The sequence below is a fragment of the Mirounga angustirostris genome, unplaced genomic scaffold (genome assembly GCF_029215605.1).
Source record: "Mirounga angustirostris isolate CCGP_5_RB_7025 unplaced genomic scaffold, mMirAng1.0.hap1 SCAF_3, whole genome shotgun sequence".
Taxonomy (NCBI): domain Eukaryota; kingdom Metazoa; phylum Chordata; class Mammalia; order Carnivora; family Phocidae; genus Mirounga; species Mirounga angustirostris.
This window is the reverse complement of record NW_026991711.1, coordinates 8980899-8996779: the sequence shown is the minus strand read 5'-3', so window position 1 is coordinate 8996779 and position 15881 is coordinate 8980899. Positions and strand designations below refer to the sequence as shown.

Genomic DNA, 15881 nt, shown 5'->3' with positions numbered 1-15881 from the left:
TGAAAAAGACAGGTAATTTTTATTCACCAAATGATTATTCTTGTTTTAAAGAAAGCCAAAAAAGAGGATGTCCCCTGCCCAGAATTAACTGCCTATAAATAATAGTTTTCATTGTTTAGGATTTTGCAATTTGCAGAATTTTTTTTTTTTTTTTTTACCTACCATATTCCTCTCACAGATATATAGAGTACCTTTTATATCCCTGTTTTATAGATGAGGAAGCCAAGAAACACATTAAGTAAATACCTCAAATCCCAAGCAAATTTAAAATTAGGCTCCCTTGGGCGCCTGGGTGGCTCAGTTGGTTGAGCGACTGCCTTCGGCTCAGGCCATGATCCTGGAGTCCCGGGATCGAGTCCCACATCGGGCTCCCTGCTGAGCAGGGAATCTGCTTCTCCCTCTGACCCTCCCCCCTTTCATGTGCTCTCTCTCTCATTCTCTCTCTCAAATAAATAAATAAAATCTTTAAAAAAAAATAAAATAAAATTAGGCTCCCAGACTGCTAGTCCCATCCAATACATTCACGTGACCTCAAGCCAACTTTGTATAAAGTATTTCTTAGAAGCTGTACCTACACTCCTCTAAGTTTATTTAACTTTACAATATTGCTCGATTTTGTTACCTATAGTAACTTCTTATTAAGGACATTCTGAGTGACCAGGGAGATTTATACGTGCTCTGAGATGCAGCCATGCGTGTGCACGTGCAACTGTTCGGGTAACAGACACCCTCCGCCTTCCGCTTCAGTCCTAGTCGGAAGGAATTACAGTTGGATGCCTGTGCCCAGAGTGCTACTTCACACATCCTCTAACTTTCTGGTGCGGCTGTCTGATTCTAAAAATGATGCTCACACCCAGACATGTGACAGAAAAAGTACGCAGCCTCCGTCCCACTGGACGTCATAGCTGTGGAGTCCTAAATAACTCTTGGCATCGAAGTTAAAAAAGGGGTCGCTCTGCTCAAATAGTCTTCACTCGCTTGTAGCACTGGTTTATGTTCACTCACTGGCTCTAGCTCTGTTTGTGAGACACAGGGAATATTCCTATTTTCCAGCCCCCTTATTTACGTGCATTCCAGCCTCATTGCTGTACCCCCGAGGCTTGGAAGCTGCAGCTGTCAGGATCCTAATCCCTCCTGCGAGGACTTGCTGCCAGTGTGCTTGCTTCGGAGCTGGCCTTTCCAAGCACCCTCAGAGGTCTCTCCAGCAAAACAAAAGCTGTGTGGATGATATTTTTTAAACTTCTAGAACTCAGCTAACCCGTTTAGGTATGTCCGGACTTAACATTTAACAAACGTTGACCTTCAGGCAGACACGTGTAGTAAAGACTGCTTTTTTTTTTCCTTAAATGGAAGAGGAACTAAATTGGGAACAAAACGCGTGACCACGTTTGCTGTTGTTTAGCTGGTGACCTCAGGGACGTTATTTAACTTCATGCTTTCTTCATCTGTAAGCTGCAGGAGAAAATGATTTGTCTTCTAACTTATTGAGACATACTGCAAAGAAAAATGTGGTGGCTGTGAAAAGTGTTCTGGGATCCTTGGAAGAAGGGAGTGCTATATAAATTCACGGGAGTACGGTGATTATTTATAATATGAACCAAAACTGAAATGTAAAACATCAAATCGTTTTTTCCTGAAGCTGGAATAACAGTTGGTTAAACTTATTCACATGATATGCTCTATTTGAGAGGCACAAAAAACTTTAATTTCTTCAATTTTACATATATTTGGTGACATGGTATATGGGTTCTTTAATGTGAAAGCTACTCAAAAGACCATTTGGTGGTTGGTCTATTAGACATTGGGTTCTTACTAATGATGTACTGATAGAAACAAGTGAACTTTGCCTCTGTTGCTATTTTAGATTAATGCTGTGGTTTTCACTACACTGAACGAAATTCATTTTCTCCCAATGTTTTAATCACCTCTTAAATGTGAAGATTGCTCTCCGACCAGTCAATATAAAGAAGATGCCTTTCTTAGTGATAGCTGAGGTAGTCTCTAGTGAAGTAATGTCTTTTTTTCTTCCAGTAGCTTTTAAAATTTCTGACTCTGAAGCCTTTGTCCAAATTTTGATTTGTACTGCATAGATTGTGTTTGGGGGGGGTCTATCTTAAATCACAATTTATTAATATATGAAATTTTAATAGAATTTTCTATGGTATGTTTGATGTTACTTCAGCTTTATTAGGTATATAAAAGCACTTAACACACACTTTTGAATTAATTATTACCAGTTGATATTTTAATGTATTATTTGCCTAGTTTTCAAGAAATGATCAAGAAAACATCAATATATAGCCATCCATTAGTTCATCGCTTAATGGATCCAGGAGTTGAAAAAGGTAAATTATTTTATGTTTCTTTATATAATTTGACCAATTCTAAGAAGACAAACAACTAATAGAATATAAGTGCTTACCTTCTCAGTGTTCCCTAACGTCTTAAAGAGAGCAAAGACTTGTCAATTGCATATTGCATCTTGGCTTGCATTTGCTAACCTGAAAATATCTATAATAATGCGGAATGTCTACTCTGATACCTATGGTCCTGATGATATGTTAGGGATAATTTTGACAAATTAAATATATAGACTTGCTAAGTAGTTAGAATTTTTTTTTTGATATGAAAAAGAAGAATAAATTTTTTCCCCAAGTGCTATACACTACATACATGATTGTGATTTCTAACATATTTCTTTTTAGATAGGAAGAGAGATAAAAATAGTTTTGTGTAAGGCTACAAGTTTTTATGAATGCCTGCATGAAAGATGATTTTAGACTATAAAAACATTTTTAGTCTGTGTTTATGGTTCCTCTGATGTATTAATAGAGACAAATACATAATGTGATTTGACCTTTCAGTATAAGGAGAATTTAAGTTTGAATTCTGCTATAATTGTAGTTATTTGAAACAGACTTCCCATTTTTACATCATTTTAAATATCGAGAGTGCCTTTGCATGGATTATGTAATGTAGCTATCCCCATTGACTTGAAATGAAAAGTGCAGACAGACACTCTTGATGTAGACCTGAAGAGCTAGTACTATGTTTTTGTAGAACATTTGTCATGCAAATTTAATTATCTTGGCTTCTTTCTTCTTCTCTCTCCTTTATCTACACATGGATGTTTTCTAAGAGTTGTAGTCCTTTCCCCCCGCCCTCCCCCCCTTTTTAGGCATATCAGGTGGCCTCTACCTACGTGAGCATATCTTTAGGCCAAGAGAGCTGGGAGTATACCCAGTGTTGGCAGCCTACATGGCTTTAACACAATGGTTTTACTGTAGTGATTTTTGCAAACCTAAACATTTGAAGTCGTAATCACTTAGAGAATCCAACCATTTAGATGATTTGAATGAAGATGCAATTTCTGTGCAGTTTATGAATAAAATTTCATCATTATCATTATCATTAGTAACAATGCTTGGTTTCAACTGTGCATACGATAATTTGTCAAATTACAAAGGAAATGGGAGAAGTTCAAGGTAAGGTCGAGACAGAACTAGTGTTAAAAATTTTTATAACACGAGAAAACACACCCATAATCATCTAGATAGCCTAAAGCTTTAAAAATATGTTCACAGGCAGATTAAGTGTGTGCTGTGGGGGCAGAGTCAGATGGCTTTTTGTTGGAAAGACGTCCACTAACCAGAGGAACACTCAGTTCTTTAGTGCTGAAGGATACTGACTTTACCTGTCCTAACTCTTATACTTAGTATCTTGTGCTTGAAAAAGATGGAGCAAACCTATAGCCCAGTTCTATTTCAGCGCTTGCCTGAAGGTCCAAGAATTATAGGATGTCACTAAGTTATACACAGATTACAGTTAGGACTGTGGCACATACCAAATAGTCCTCTGTCTATGGTTTCTAATGCTACATTAAGAGTCTAAGCTGTCTAAAACCTTATCCACATTAACTATTCCAAATATCTTGTGTTGCCTACCTCTTGCTGACAGCTACCCTCCGGCTGTTATCCCACATGGCAGTGTGTTATAACATAGCTCCTCAGGCTCTGTGGACTTGGAGCAGGTTCGTCCTAACCCAAGGCTCAGTGATTTCTGTGCATGACTCCCAAATCTGCCCCTTTAACTGCTTACTTGATGTCCTCCGTACTACCTTGTGTCCATTCAGAGCCCTCCAGAAGCAGATGCCAAAATGGGATTAAATGTGCAGGAGATTTACTGGGGGAAATGTTTGTGGACGATAAAGAAAGAAGGGACAGAAGTCGGTGGGGAGAGCCATCAGATCACGATGCAGTTCTGACACGTGTGAGAGGAGAGGGAGCAAGTCTCCCACTAGACGCATGTTGTCAGTGGAAGGGGAGGGAAGTGGCGTTAGGGGGCAGTCCCGGGGGAGGCATGGCCTCTGAGGAGCCAAAGGGACCGAGCTGGAGCCATTGGGCAGCTGTGCTCCCAGCGGCACCCTCCCTTAACCTGAATGGCACACCTCTGTGGCCAGCGTGTCATACCACAGAGTAATGCATGTTAAGAAAATAATTTCCCTTTGCAGATTTACACCCCTGCCCAACCTATATTTTCTATCTCAGTTTATGGCAACTTCATTTTCCTGGCTGCCCAGAAATCTAGAATCATCCTGGTCCCTCCTCCTCATACCGTTCATCATTCCATCCCACCAATTTTACCAACTTATATTTCCTGACTCCTCATACCCTCTGACACCAATTGTCTTGATTCAGGTCTTTATTATTTCTTCTTGGGACTGTTGTAAGTACCTTCTGCCTACCTGGCTGCCCCACTCTGGGCCAGGGCCCTTTCTTTATCCTCTCTACATCTTCCTTTTTAGTTTTCTCTATAGCTGCATGATCTCTTCAAAAATTCAAATCCTGTCACATTCACCTTCTGCCTAAAATTCTTCCATGTCTCATTATTTCCAATAGGACAAAATCAAGACTTCTTAGCATGACTTAAGTATTTTATCTCATGCTATAACGCCACTCATCCTACATTTTAGTTCTCAGAGTTTCCCAAACTGGAAAACTGCCAAGAGTCTTTTTGCCAGTGGGCTTTTGCATGTGCTGTTTTCTCTGCACGATGTGTCTTGTCTTCTTATTTGACTCGTAGACTCATCATCATCAGGGCTCAGGTCATTCTTTTCTTTTTTTTTTTTTTTTTAAAGATTTTATTTATTTATTCATTAGAGACAGAAAGAGAGAGGCAGAGGGAGAAGCAGGCTCCCCGCCTAGCAGGGAGCCCGATGCGGGACTCGATCCCAGGACCCTGGGATCATGACCTGAGCCGAAGGCAGACGCTTAACCATCTGAGCCACCCAGGCGCCCTCAGGTCATTCTTTTCTGAGCTCTGCAAGATGTGGAGCTTTCTCTATCTATTTTTGAGTCTGTTATAACATTTATATGTTGCTCTATCTTTATATTCATAGCACCCAGGTACTGAATAAAATGAGTGAATGAATGAATTAGCTATGACTGAGGCCTGTTGGACTTGCAGTTTGCTCATTGGTAATGATCTTGTGTTTCTGGTCCCCAGTCCGTTGGCTCCTCTCAGAACCGAGTATAATGTATTATTTAGGGATATCAGGTGAAAATCGTTCACAAGCATCTTTATAAATCTTTACAGAGTTGGATTATGAAGAAGAAAGTTTATCTGAGTAATTCTATTGCTGTTTAAGGGACGTATCAAACTATAGTCTGAGGCAGTAGTTTTAACGTAGTGGTTGAAGGACTACAGCACGTATAATTACTAATGTGAGAATCATTCATCAACTCATGGTATGTGTTTAAACAGTAACCTGAACAACTATCAGCTAAAACTAATGTATTTTCCACATATTGAATAAAAATCACTCTTAAATATATCAGTCTGCCTCAAACGTCTTCAGAACACAAGTGTGAGTGTCAAGTTTGCCTGTCAGTTGTTGCCCTGGAGTGGGGATCTACCACCACTTCCAAGGCTCAGGAATTCATGCTTGGCTCCTAGACCCAATGCTGCTGCTTTAGTTCAGCTTTGCCTGGATTATTGCAGTAGTCTTCCAAGAGCTCCTAGTGTAGCCTCAGCCGCTGCTGCCAGAGGTGAGTGCCTCAGTGACAAATTTGCTCACGTCAGTTCCTGCCCTAACCCCTCACCTTAGAGAACAAAGGTCAACATTTGTTCTATTTGTTCCCGCAAGTGCAACCCCGATCTGCTTCTGTAGGCTTATTTTCTACAACACCCCAACAGGTACCTTGGAAACCAGCTCCATGGGTCTTTTGACCACTCCCCTGGCCTGTCTCCCCGCAGTGGTAGGCGGTTCATCTCCCTTCTCGGCCTGGCCGCCTTCCTCTTCCCCCCGCATGTTCAAATGTCTCCTCCTTGAGAATGCTTCTTCTGATTCACCAACCAGTGGTGCTTCCCAAAGCACTTTAGAAATACTTCTTTTATTGTGCTTATCATACTTCATTCACAATTGCTTAAGTGTCTGTCCCCACAACAATCCAGCAGCAGACATCGAGTACAACTAATTTTGTTTTGTTTTGTTTTTGTTTCCCACTTGCATCCTGAGCAGCCCAGTAAAAGATGAATTGTCCTTCTTCTGTAAATGTAGCATCATTTGATCCACTTGATCAAAGATAACCTCTGTATATTCTTGAAACTAAGCAGACCTCCAGACAAAAAATATTCGTGAACTCTTTTCAAGAATTAATTTTAACATCAGGCCCAAGACCTTGACATTGCTGAGGCATTCAGAATTCTATCTTTCAGTTAGCCTGTGACCATTTACTAATTGGAAAATATCTTTAACATTTTTTTTTAAATCTCTGGCTATTTCTAAGAGACACATGACATTCATCTTTGAATAGAAGATTCTGTTGAATGACAAGACCCTTTCATGTAGTAGAGGGGATTTTACTTTAAATTTTGCTGACAGGTTTTCATGATAGCCCTCAAATGGAAGCTTAAATTCACCTGTCATAGCTATTAAAGACATTTTTTGGTGTATTTCTGTGATATGACCCTTCCATTTAGTATTGTTGTTATTGACCTTAAAAGTATAAAAGAGAAAAATATAGATGGTGCTTCTGTTTTTGAAGGCTAGCTGTAATCTAGCCTCTGAAGTGAATTCACTGTTAGATTTTCCTCCTAAGAAAAGCATCATCATAATGTAGCAGAATCCTGCTAATTTTCACTTCATACTTGAAATTGTTAATTCTCAGGAGAACAAGAGCACCTGGTAGATTTTATTCACTATCAGCAAAGATTTAATAGCAGGAAAATCGTGTTAAGTCTTTTTTGTATCAAAGAGCATTAAAATAAACCCAAAATAGCAACATAATTGTAATATTGTCTTGATTATGTTTTATTTAGTTTGTTTTGATATTTATGTTTTAATATTAAACTCATTAATAAAATACACTCTTAAGATTGTAGTAGATAGCTTTTATCAAAAGATACAGCTTTCTGCTTTTCATATAGGAAAGTCAAGATTCAACATTTTGTGTAACATTACTCAGTTTTAGTTACTTGTCTCAGGGCCTAAGTGCTAGGTAACAAGGAGAGAATATGTGTGGAAACAATATTCTTCAGAAATGTAAATTAGAATTCTATTGTATGATAATGTTATTAAATTTTGGAGGAAATTTCTCTTCAAATCTTAACTAAAGGCCAAAGAATATCTACTCTAATCACTCATTAATCTTCTCAAGATTCAATCCCATATTCAATAAATAACTAAGCATGTATTTTAAGGAACATATTCTTTGAATATTATTTGGGGGATAGATTTCTCCTTTTTATTACAAGGCTCACATAAGGATATATAGTGCTGCTCTTTCCACTAGATTTCAGTTTGGAGGCTCTTGTCATCAAGGTGGTGATATTGCTAAAACTTAAACATATCTTTCGGTTTAAATAAATGACTGCTGTTAAAATTGTTACCTCAAAATCTTTAAATCAAAGTTAATGCTGAAAAACAGCAGTCAAAATTTTAAGATAGAAATAACCACACGTGTATATTTGCTTTTAAAATCCTACATATTACATCTAGACAAAGTATTTTAAGCAGCCAAGTTTGGTACATTTTGGTTTCCTGTTATAAATTATACTAACATTTTATGAGACTGACTTCTTAAGGAATGCCTGTAGTGTTTATATAGTATTTAAATGCAAAAGAGAATTTTTTTTTTTTTTTTAAAGATTTTATTTATTTATTTGACAGAGAGAGACACAGCGAGAGAGGGAACACAAGCAGGGGGAGTGGGGGAGGGAGAGGCAGGCTTTCCAAAGAGCAGGGAGCCTGATGCGGGACTCGATCCCAGGACCCTGGGATCATGACCTGAGCTGAAGGCAGTCGCTTAACCAACTGAGCCACCCAGGCGCCCCAAAAGAGAATATTAATATAAAACATTATCAATTAATTTTTATTCAACCTGACAATATTTTCTGTAAGATACATAGTCATCCTGGGTGTGTAATTAATTTTGAATGACCACATATAGATGGATAGAGCTGTGCTCTTTTAAGTGTATATGCAATTAATAGTGGCTATTGTTGTTTCATTAAATCTCTTTGAAGATCTTTTACTTTGGGAGGTGTAAGTAATTTTTGATTGTAATAATATATTCACATACATGTTTTTAAATCTCACTTCCTTATGAAGGTAAAGATGTGGCCATTCTAAAAAAATGGCTAGTTTTGTTTATTTAGAAAGACAGTAAAAAACCAGGACTCATTTGTTATTATACTGTTGTTAGGACTGTAGCATTAATCTGGTCCACTAACCTTTAAAAGAAACTGCAAAGTCAAAGACGTCAGGTTGTAGCAGTAAATATTCACTGGCAAAGTTTTTATATCAAAGATTGGAACTTTAGGAGATGCTCCTGGGATTTAGTGTACTCTAACATCTATTAATCCCTGATACCTTGGGTGACTTGTCAAAAAGTGCTCCACTTACAAAGGGCATGCAAGGAGGCCCAAGAGGGCACATTCAGCGAAAGGTCAAGGACGCAATTACTGTTTCCTGCTTTTCCCTAAGGAACTTCTGCAGCAAATGCTGCCCCCACCCCCACCCCATCTCAGCAAGGCCTGTGAATATAATGAAATGAAAGTTCAAGTTCCAGTAAAACATATTACGAATATTTTTTTTTAAAGATTTTATTTATTTATTTGATAGAGAGAGACACAGTGAGAGAAGGAAAACAAGCAGGGGGAGAGGGAGAGGGAGAGGGAGAAGCAGACTCCCCACGGAGCAGGGAGCCCGATGCGGGGCTCAATCCCAGGACCCTGGGATCATGACCTGAGCTGAAGGCAGACGCTTAACTGACTGAGCCACCCAGGCGCCCCTATATTTTTGGTTCTTAGAGCTCTTCTTGCATGTGAACGCATGCCATAGTTGAAGAAGTACAGTGAAATGGATTTGAAGAGGTGGCTCTTGCTGAAGAATATCAGTTTTTCATCTCTGTTTTCCTGTATCTCTGCCAAAGGTCAGTGTTTGTGCTGGTGGTGGAGTGGGTGTAGACTGGGCCCTTCCTATGGCATTAAGTTAAGTTAGAGTTTTTTTGAGGAGTACCTGTTTCTGTGTGGATCCTTAGAAGGACTCTACTGAGGGATCACAAAATATAGGATAGGAAATCATATTGACAGGAAGTCCCCCCAGGTTTGTGGCCTCTGAGGGAAGTTTTCAACAATGTCAAACTTGATCTACCTCCATCTAGCCATTCTGCTCCCTGAATACTGGGGAATGATGTTATCAGATCTCATAGGACAGAGTTGGAAATAACATCTCTTAGGACTTAGGGACTCAACATTGTCACTTCTACTTATTCTTGCCTCAATGCAGTGGAGAAGTTTAAAAGTCTCTTGAGGTTTTCACATACTCTTGAGTCCAGAATTTTTAAGACTGGCACTGGAGATATATATATATATATATATATATAAAATTTTTTTTTTTTTTGCTTGTTTTCCTCTGTCCTAAAATTTTGGAACATGTTTTAAAAATAAAAGTTTGCTCACCTTGGAGCTTACTTTTAGGAGTAATAGACAAAAAATCGGTGGTGTCAGATTTTGGCTTAATATTGAGAAGAATTTTCAATAATCATATTTTCTAAATGTATCTTGTGAAGTAACATATTTACCCTTATTGGGAATATTCAAAGAGGCTGAACAAGCTGATATGTAGTTTACACCCAACATGAGCATGAGGTGCAATAGAAGGTATCTGAAGTGTTTTCCATCTTGACATTCTAGGATTTTTTTTTTTAAAGATTTTATTTATTTATTTGACAGAGAGAACACAAGCAGGGGGAGTGGGAGAGGAGAAGCAGGCTTCCCGCTGAGCAAGGAGCCTGATGTGGGGCTTGATCCCAGGACCCTGGGATCATGACCTGAGCTGAAGGCAGACGCTTAGTGACTGAGCCACCCAGGTGCCCTGACATTCTAGGATTCTATGACATTTTATTTTTGAGTGATGCATCTGTTTTAAAACTTTGAATAATTGCAGTGTTGGAAATTGTGAAAGTTTTTAATTTTTGAGATTTGGGAAATAAGTTTTCTAGGAGGAGATTGTCTTCTATGAGGACCAGAATAAGAAATTTTTGTATTGCCCCCAAATTTCTTGGAAATACTTGTATTTGTTATTTGTTTATTTACTTGCTTATTTTTGGATCTCAGGACTGAGGTGTGAGTTAATCATGCCCATCAGGTCATGATGCACTCCCATCAGGCAAGACTCCACCTTGTATGTATATCCATCCGTATGTTCCTTCCTTCCACCCTCCCCTCCCCTCTCCTCCCCTCCCTTCCTTCCTTCCCTGCCCCTCCCTTTCCCTACTTCTTCTTTTAAGCATTAAGAACTATGCTGAAGAGAACTAGCCCTGGATTGAGTGCTGGGTTGGGGAAGTGGCTAGCAGGACTCTAGCCAGACTCAGAGAATAGAAAGGAGACTTGAAAAGTCAATGGGTGTTAAGAATTGGTATAAGAAATACAAAGCTTCTCTATTAATGCAAATCATAGATCAAAGGTTAAACTTAAGACACATTTCCTTCCTGAAGCCATTCATTAGTGACCCTCACCACAGTGCATTCCCCCTTACTTATTTAACTCTAGAATTTTCTTTTATTCTAGAGTTATAGTCGACTAGTAAGAATTGTAGATATTTAAGGTGTGTGAATTATGTTTTGATATATATATAGATGTATAGATGTATAGATATATAGAAATGAACACAGCAATCAAGCTAATTGACATATCCATCACTTCACATAGTTACTGTTTTCTTGTTTTTGTGATGAGAACACTTAAGAGCTACTCTCTTAGCCAATTTCAAGTATACATTATTATTAACTATAGTCACCATGCTATGCATTGGATCTCCAGAACTTACTAATCTTGCGTAAATGAAACTGCACCCTTTGACCAATATCTCCCCATTTCCCCTACCCCTGCTCCTGGCAACCACCATTCTACTCTCTGCTTCTATGAGTAAGTATAGAATTTTCAATTAATTTAATTCTGATACCTCACAATCCAATATTTTTGTTTATATGGTGATCATGTTAATATTATTTAGTTTCATGACCAAGATATAATAAGTTATAATAATGATAATGATTTATTGAGCTCCATGTAATAGCCAAGGTGCTAAGCACTTTACATACAGCATCTTGTTTAAATCACCCAGCACTCTTTGGTGCTATCTTCTATCTTTCACATTTTACAAAGGAGGAAATAGAGACGTAGAGAAAGATGTGTGTCTTGCTCCATAACTAGTTTGTAAATTCTTAGAGACAACCAGTTTTTTTAAATTACATTCTAGCTTTTTAGGAGTAGAGAGGGGGCTTTGGAACAATAAAAAAAAAAAAAAAAGAACTCATATTTTGGCTCCTTCATTTACAAGTTGCATGAACTTGGTCAAGTTAATAAGGCTCTCTGAATTTTAGTTTTATTGCCTGTAAAAGCGCAAATAATAATGCCTACCTCACAAAATTATTGCAAAAATTACATGAAATAAAATGAAATTACATGAAATATCATATATGATATATTTAACATGGTCTGGCTTGTTAACTATGTGCTCAGTAATTGGTATTGTTGCTTATGAACTTTATCCAATGTCGCGGATGTTAAGATGCCATGAGTTGCCCAAAGTAATGGTATAAAAACAAGTAATAATAAAATAATACAAAGGTGTGTTTTTGGATGGTATTAAATATCTTTTGCCTAAGTAAAGGCAGGTCATAAAGGATATACTACTATACATTATTGACAGGAATTACACTATGTAGCCATTGTGAATAGTCAAGATCTTATGTTCCATCACCAATCTTTCTCTCTTGTTCTAGATGAATAGATTGGTAGCCCTTGAAATATATTGCTTTTTAAAAAGTATATCAATTATTATTTGTTTCATGTGGCTTTGCAGAAACGAATTATTATTTGTTTCATGTGGCTGTGGATGTATGAAATGTTAGCTTATAGTATGAGTTATTTTAAAATAGTTTACCTTACTCTTACACTGCACTTAAAGTCAATGAATATTCAAAAGTAACTTAGAATGAGTAGAAATGCTACATTTCCATCAGGTTCTTTTTCCCGGTTCTTACCAACGCAACCACAACCATTGACTTTTTCTTTTCCTTTCAGAGAAGAGAGATGATGACAACAAGAAGGTGGTTGCAGAGATCATGGCAAGATGTTTTGTTCCAAGTCTAATAACAACCACTTCCTGGGAGGGGTTTCATTTTGTCGGTCATGAGATTCGGATTACTGAAGCCATGGATTGTTATGGTGCTGTTGTTTGGCCATCGGTATAATTTCACACAGAATTTGCACATTTCAATGGTTTTCCAACCAGTTTTGTTCCTTATTGTGTACTATTTGGAAGGAAAAAATAGGTTCCACAGTTCTATTTTGTGACCTCAAACAATGCTAAAACTTAGAAATCACGAGATTGGGAAAATGCTTCCACCAATTAATTCTATTTTTGACTTGTAGGATTAATAGAGAATGCTGTTTAAACCTTCAGTGTTTTGTGACTGTGGGAGTTTAGAATAGCAAACATTTTTATTTCCCATTCAGTTGGCTCCATTTGAGTTAAATAATCATAATGAAATCTATCAGTCTCAACATGCAGAATGTTCTACAAGGTCACCAATCCTTTACCAGTTGTCCATGAAGGGTGCAGACCCCCCCTCTTCTCTCCACTGTCTGCCCCAATCCCACACACTTCTTTTAAGTGACTATTATTATTATTACTATAAGTTGCTTTCTTTAAAGATAATCATATCTAAGCAACTGAGTTCCATAGTTTCATTTCTCTTATCTCCCCAACAACCCTCAAGGACTTTTTCTAGTCTAAATGTTGAACCTATTGGAGGATGTACTTCTGTTGATAATTTTCTGTAGTGGTGTGAACATATTCACACATACATTCACATGTGTCCATGCATCATAGCATTAGTGTATATAGTATACTTATATAATAGACTTTTATTTTACTTTCTGTTATTACTTGCCAAGCACTACTTTTTTCTTTTTTAAAAACTTTCATAGGCCCTCATTCTATGCTATTTTCTGGAAACAAATGTGAAGCACTATAATATGGTTGACAAAAATGTGATTGAAATTGGAGCTGGAACAGGGCTAGTCTCCATCGTGGCAAGTTTACTTGGTAAGTAGGTATTTTTGATTGAACGGGGTCAGAGAATTTAATGATCAGATGTTATTAGCTGCTTTTACTATCCAGTTTACTCTGACCTAGGCCTATTTTTAACTCCTTAATTGTTTGAATGGGCTTCATCAAGAAACACTACCAATTTTAAAGTCACCTTACTGGTTTGTTTGAGAATTTTCTGGGAAGTTGTATTAATTCTGCTCATGGAGCACCAATGTCACAAGTGTATTCTAATTGGGAGGTGCGCTCAGGCCTCCTGGCTGCTGGAGGAGGCGTGTGGGCCACAAGGCCCAGACAGAATCTTCTGCTGCTGGCTCTGGTGGTCTTTATTTAGATGTTAGCCATATTTCAACATTCCAGGTAGCTGTACATTCCTTGTAGATTTTGAAGTCCTATGCTTTCATGAAAAAGCACCTGTTAGAACGAAGGAGTATTATCAATCATGTCTGCTTCTAATTTTACACATTTTCCCTTGAATTTCTTTTCTTTTTTTAAAATTTATTTTATTTTATTTTTTTAAAAGATTTTATTTATTTATTTGACAGAGAGAGAGAGAGCACAAGCAGGGGGAGTGGCAGGCAGAGGGAGAGGGAGAAGCAGGCTCCCCGCTGAGCAGGGAGCCTGATGTGGGGCTTGATCCCAGGACTCTGGGATCACGAGCTGAGCCGAAGGCAGACACTTAACTGATAGAGCCACCCAGGCCCCCCTTGAATTTCTTTTCTCAGTTCATCTCCATTCTTCTTTGGGGACCCCCTTCTTTTCTCACCAGCATTTCCTTTTCTCATGACACGTGTGACAGTCTCTATGAATGCCTGAGCCTGCTTCACTTCAGTCTCTCTCTGTTGTTGTTACCTGTTTCGTTGCCTTAATTTAGCTGCCTTCTCTGGTGTGCGCTACCCAAATCTGTCTTGATTTTCTTGATCTCTAGAAGTGCATACCTGCCACTCTAAAATCTTGAGAGGAATTCAAGATTTAGCCATTTACAACTTTCTAAACACTGGGGAAATGAAGTCCTCCCCAAATATTTTTTTTAAAAAATTGCTCCTTCCTGATACTGCTTTCTAAAGTCACCATTCCGTTTAATATGGGTGGTCAGTGGCACCACTGGATTTATACCTGAAGGCTTCCTGATCAGGAGCACATTTGTGCTTTGGGAAGTCATTTGTTTCACTAAAAAGAATTGATCCTTTTAGGCTGCTTGTATAACTTGACACAAATAATAAAAGATAGAGGCTTTGTTTAGTTAGTGTTCTAAGACTGGTGTTTGTTTACCTCTCTAGACACAAAAATCTTAATAGTCAGATGGTTTATATTCACTGTGGACGGGGGAATCTCCCTTTTCTTGGGATTTTAAAAGGATTTGTTGAAAATGACAGACCCACCCACACTAGAATGTGCCAACATATTTCTGTGATTCTGCCAATGATATGCATATTGTCCTCCCACTTTAATATTTCCCACAAAATACAATCACAATGGCCAGAGGAACTTGTCAGTGTGACTAAGGAATGGGTTCTTAACTGAGCTGGGCTGCGCTAGACTTTTCTTCCAGTTCTGCTTTCCTATTTCTTACCCCAGTCTGTTCTTGTCCGATGATGTGGAATTGGCCAATCCTAGATTTATTTACGCATTATTTTCAGGCTCTGCCACAGCTCATAGTTTAGGGCCAAATTTTACTGATTATCAGTTTCTACAATTTTGCCTCTCCCAATTTCTTCCTTTTACTCTTCACTTTTAACTTGGAGATTGTTCATATTTTCTTCATCTGAGTATTCTGTCCTGCATCTATGGTCTTTGGCTGTAGGAACACTATGCACATGTTGTGGCTAGGTTTTAAACATTTTTTGATGGGAAGATTCATACTTGTAAGGGGGTCAAGCTGAAAACTTGGGCATAAACATGGATGTCATGATGCTTCCAATGTAATTCTATTGAAAAGCCCTCTTTCCACACCTGAGCTCCTCTTGTTCAACAACAGGATGCCTGATGTTGTAATACACTCATTTGACCTCACATGACTTGGGCTCAGAATTCTTTTAGCAAAGAACAGATGTGCCTTTCAACAGTGACTTCTGATTGTTCCACTGAAGGTTCCAAATATTTTGATTTTTCTCTTTCTCTAGCTTATTTTTCTCCTAGCATGTAGTAGATAAATAACAAATAGCCACAGCAACAACGGTAAAACAAACAAAAAACCCAGGAGAACAGAAAAATGCAAGGGAGTTAAAAAGTGCAGTGGGAATCTAAATTTTTTTTTAAG

At 38.1% G+C, this 15881-nt stretch overlaps 1 protein-coding gene across 2 annotated transcripts in view; it reads left to right on the top strand.

Annotated features, from left to right (window-relative positions):
* The first annotated feature begins 563 nt into the window (after nt 1-563).
* Nucleotides 564-15881, top strand: part of LOC123839884 (putative methyltransferase-like protein 21E) — a 45325-nt gene continuing 30007 nt past the window's right edge. The window contains exons 1-4 of one of the 2 annotated variants that reach the window (XM_045869690.3): nt 564-1577; nt 2266-2345; nt 12592-12755; nt 13501-13618. In XM_045869690.3, the coding sequence (XP_045725646.1) occupies nt 2276-2345; nt 12592-12755; nt 13501-13618 (352 nt within the window). In that variant the 5' untranslated portion in view covers nt 564-1577; nt 2266-2275. The remainder of the gene's footprint in view (nt 1578-2265; nt 2346-12591; nt 12756-13500; nt 13619-15881) is intronic. The other variant, XM_045869689.3, reaches the window with a different exon arrangement.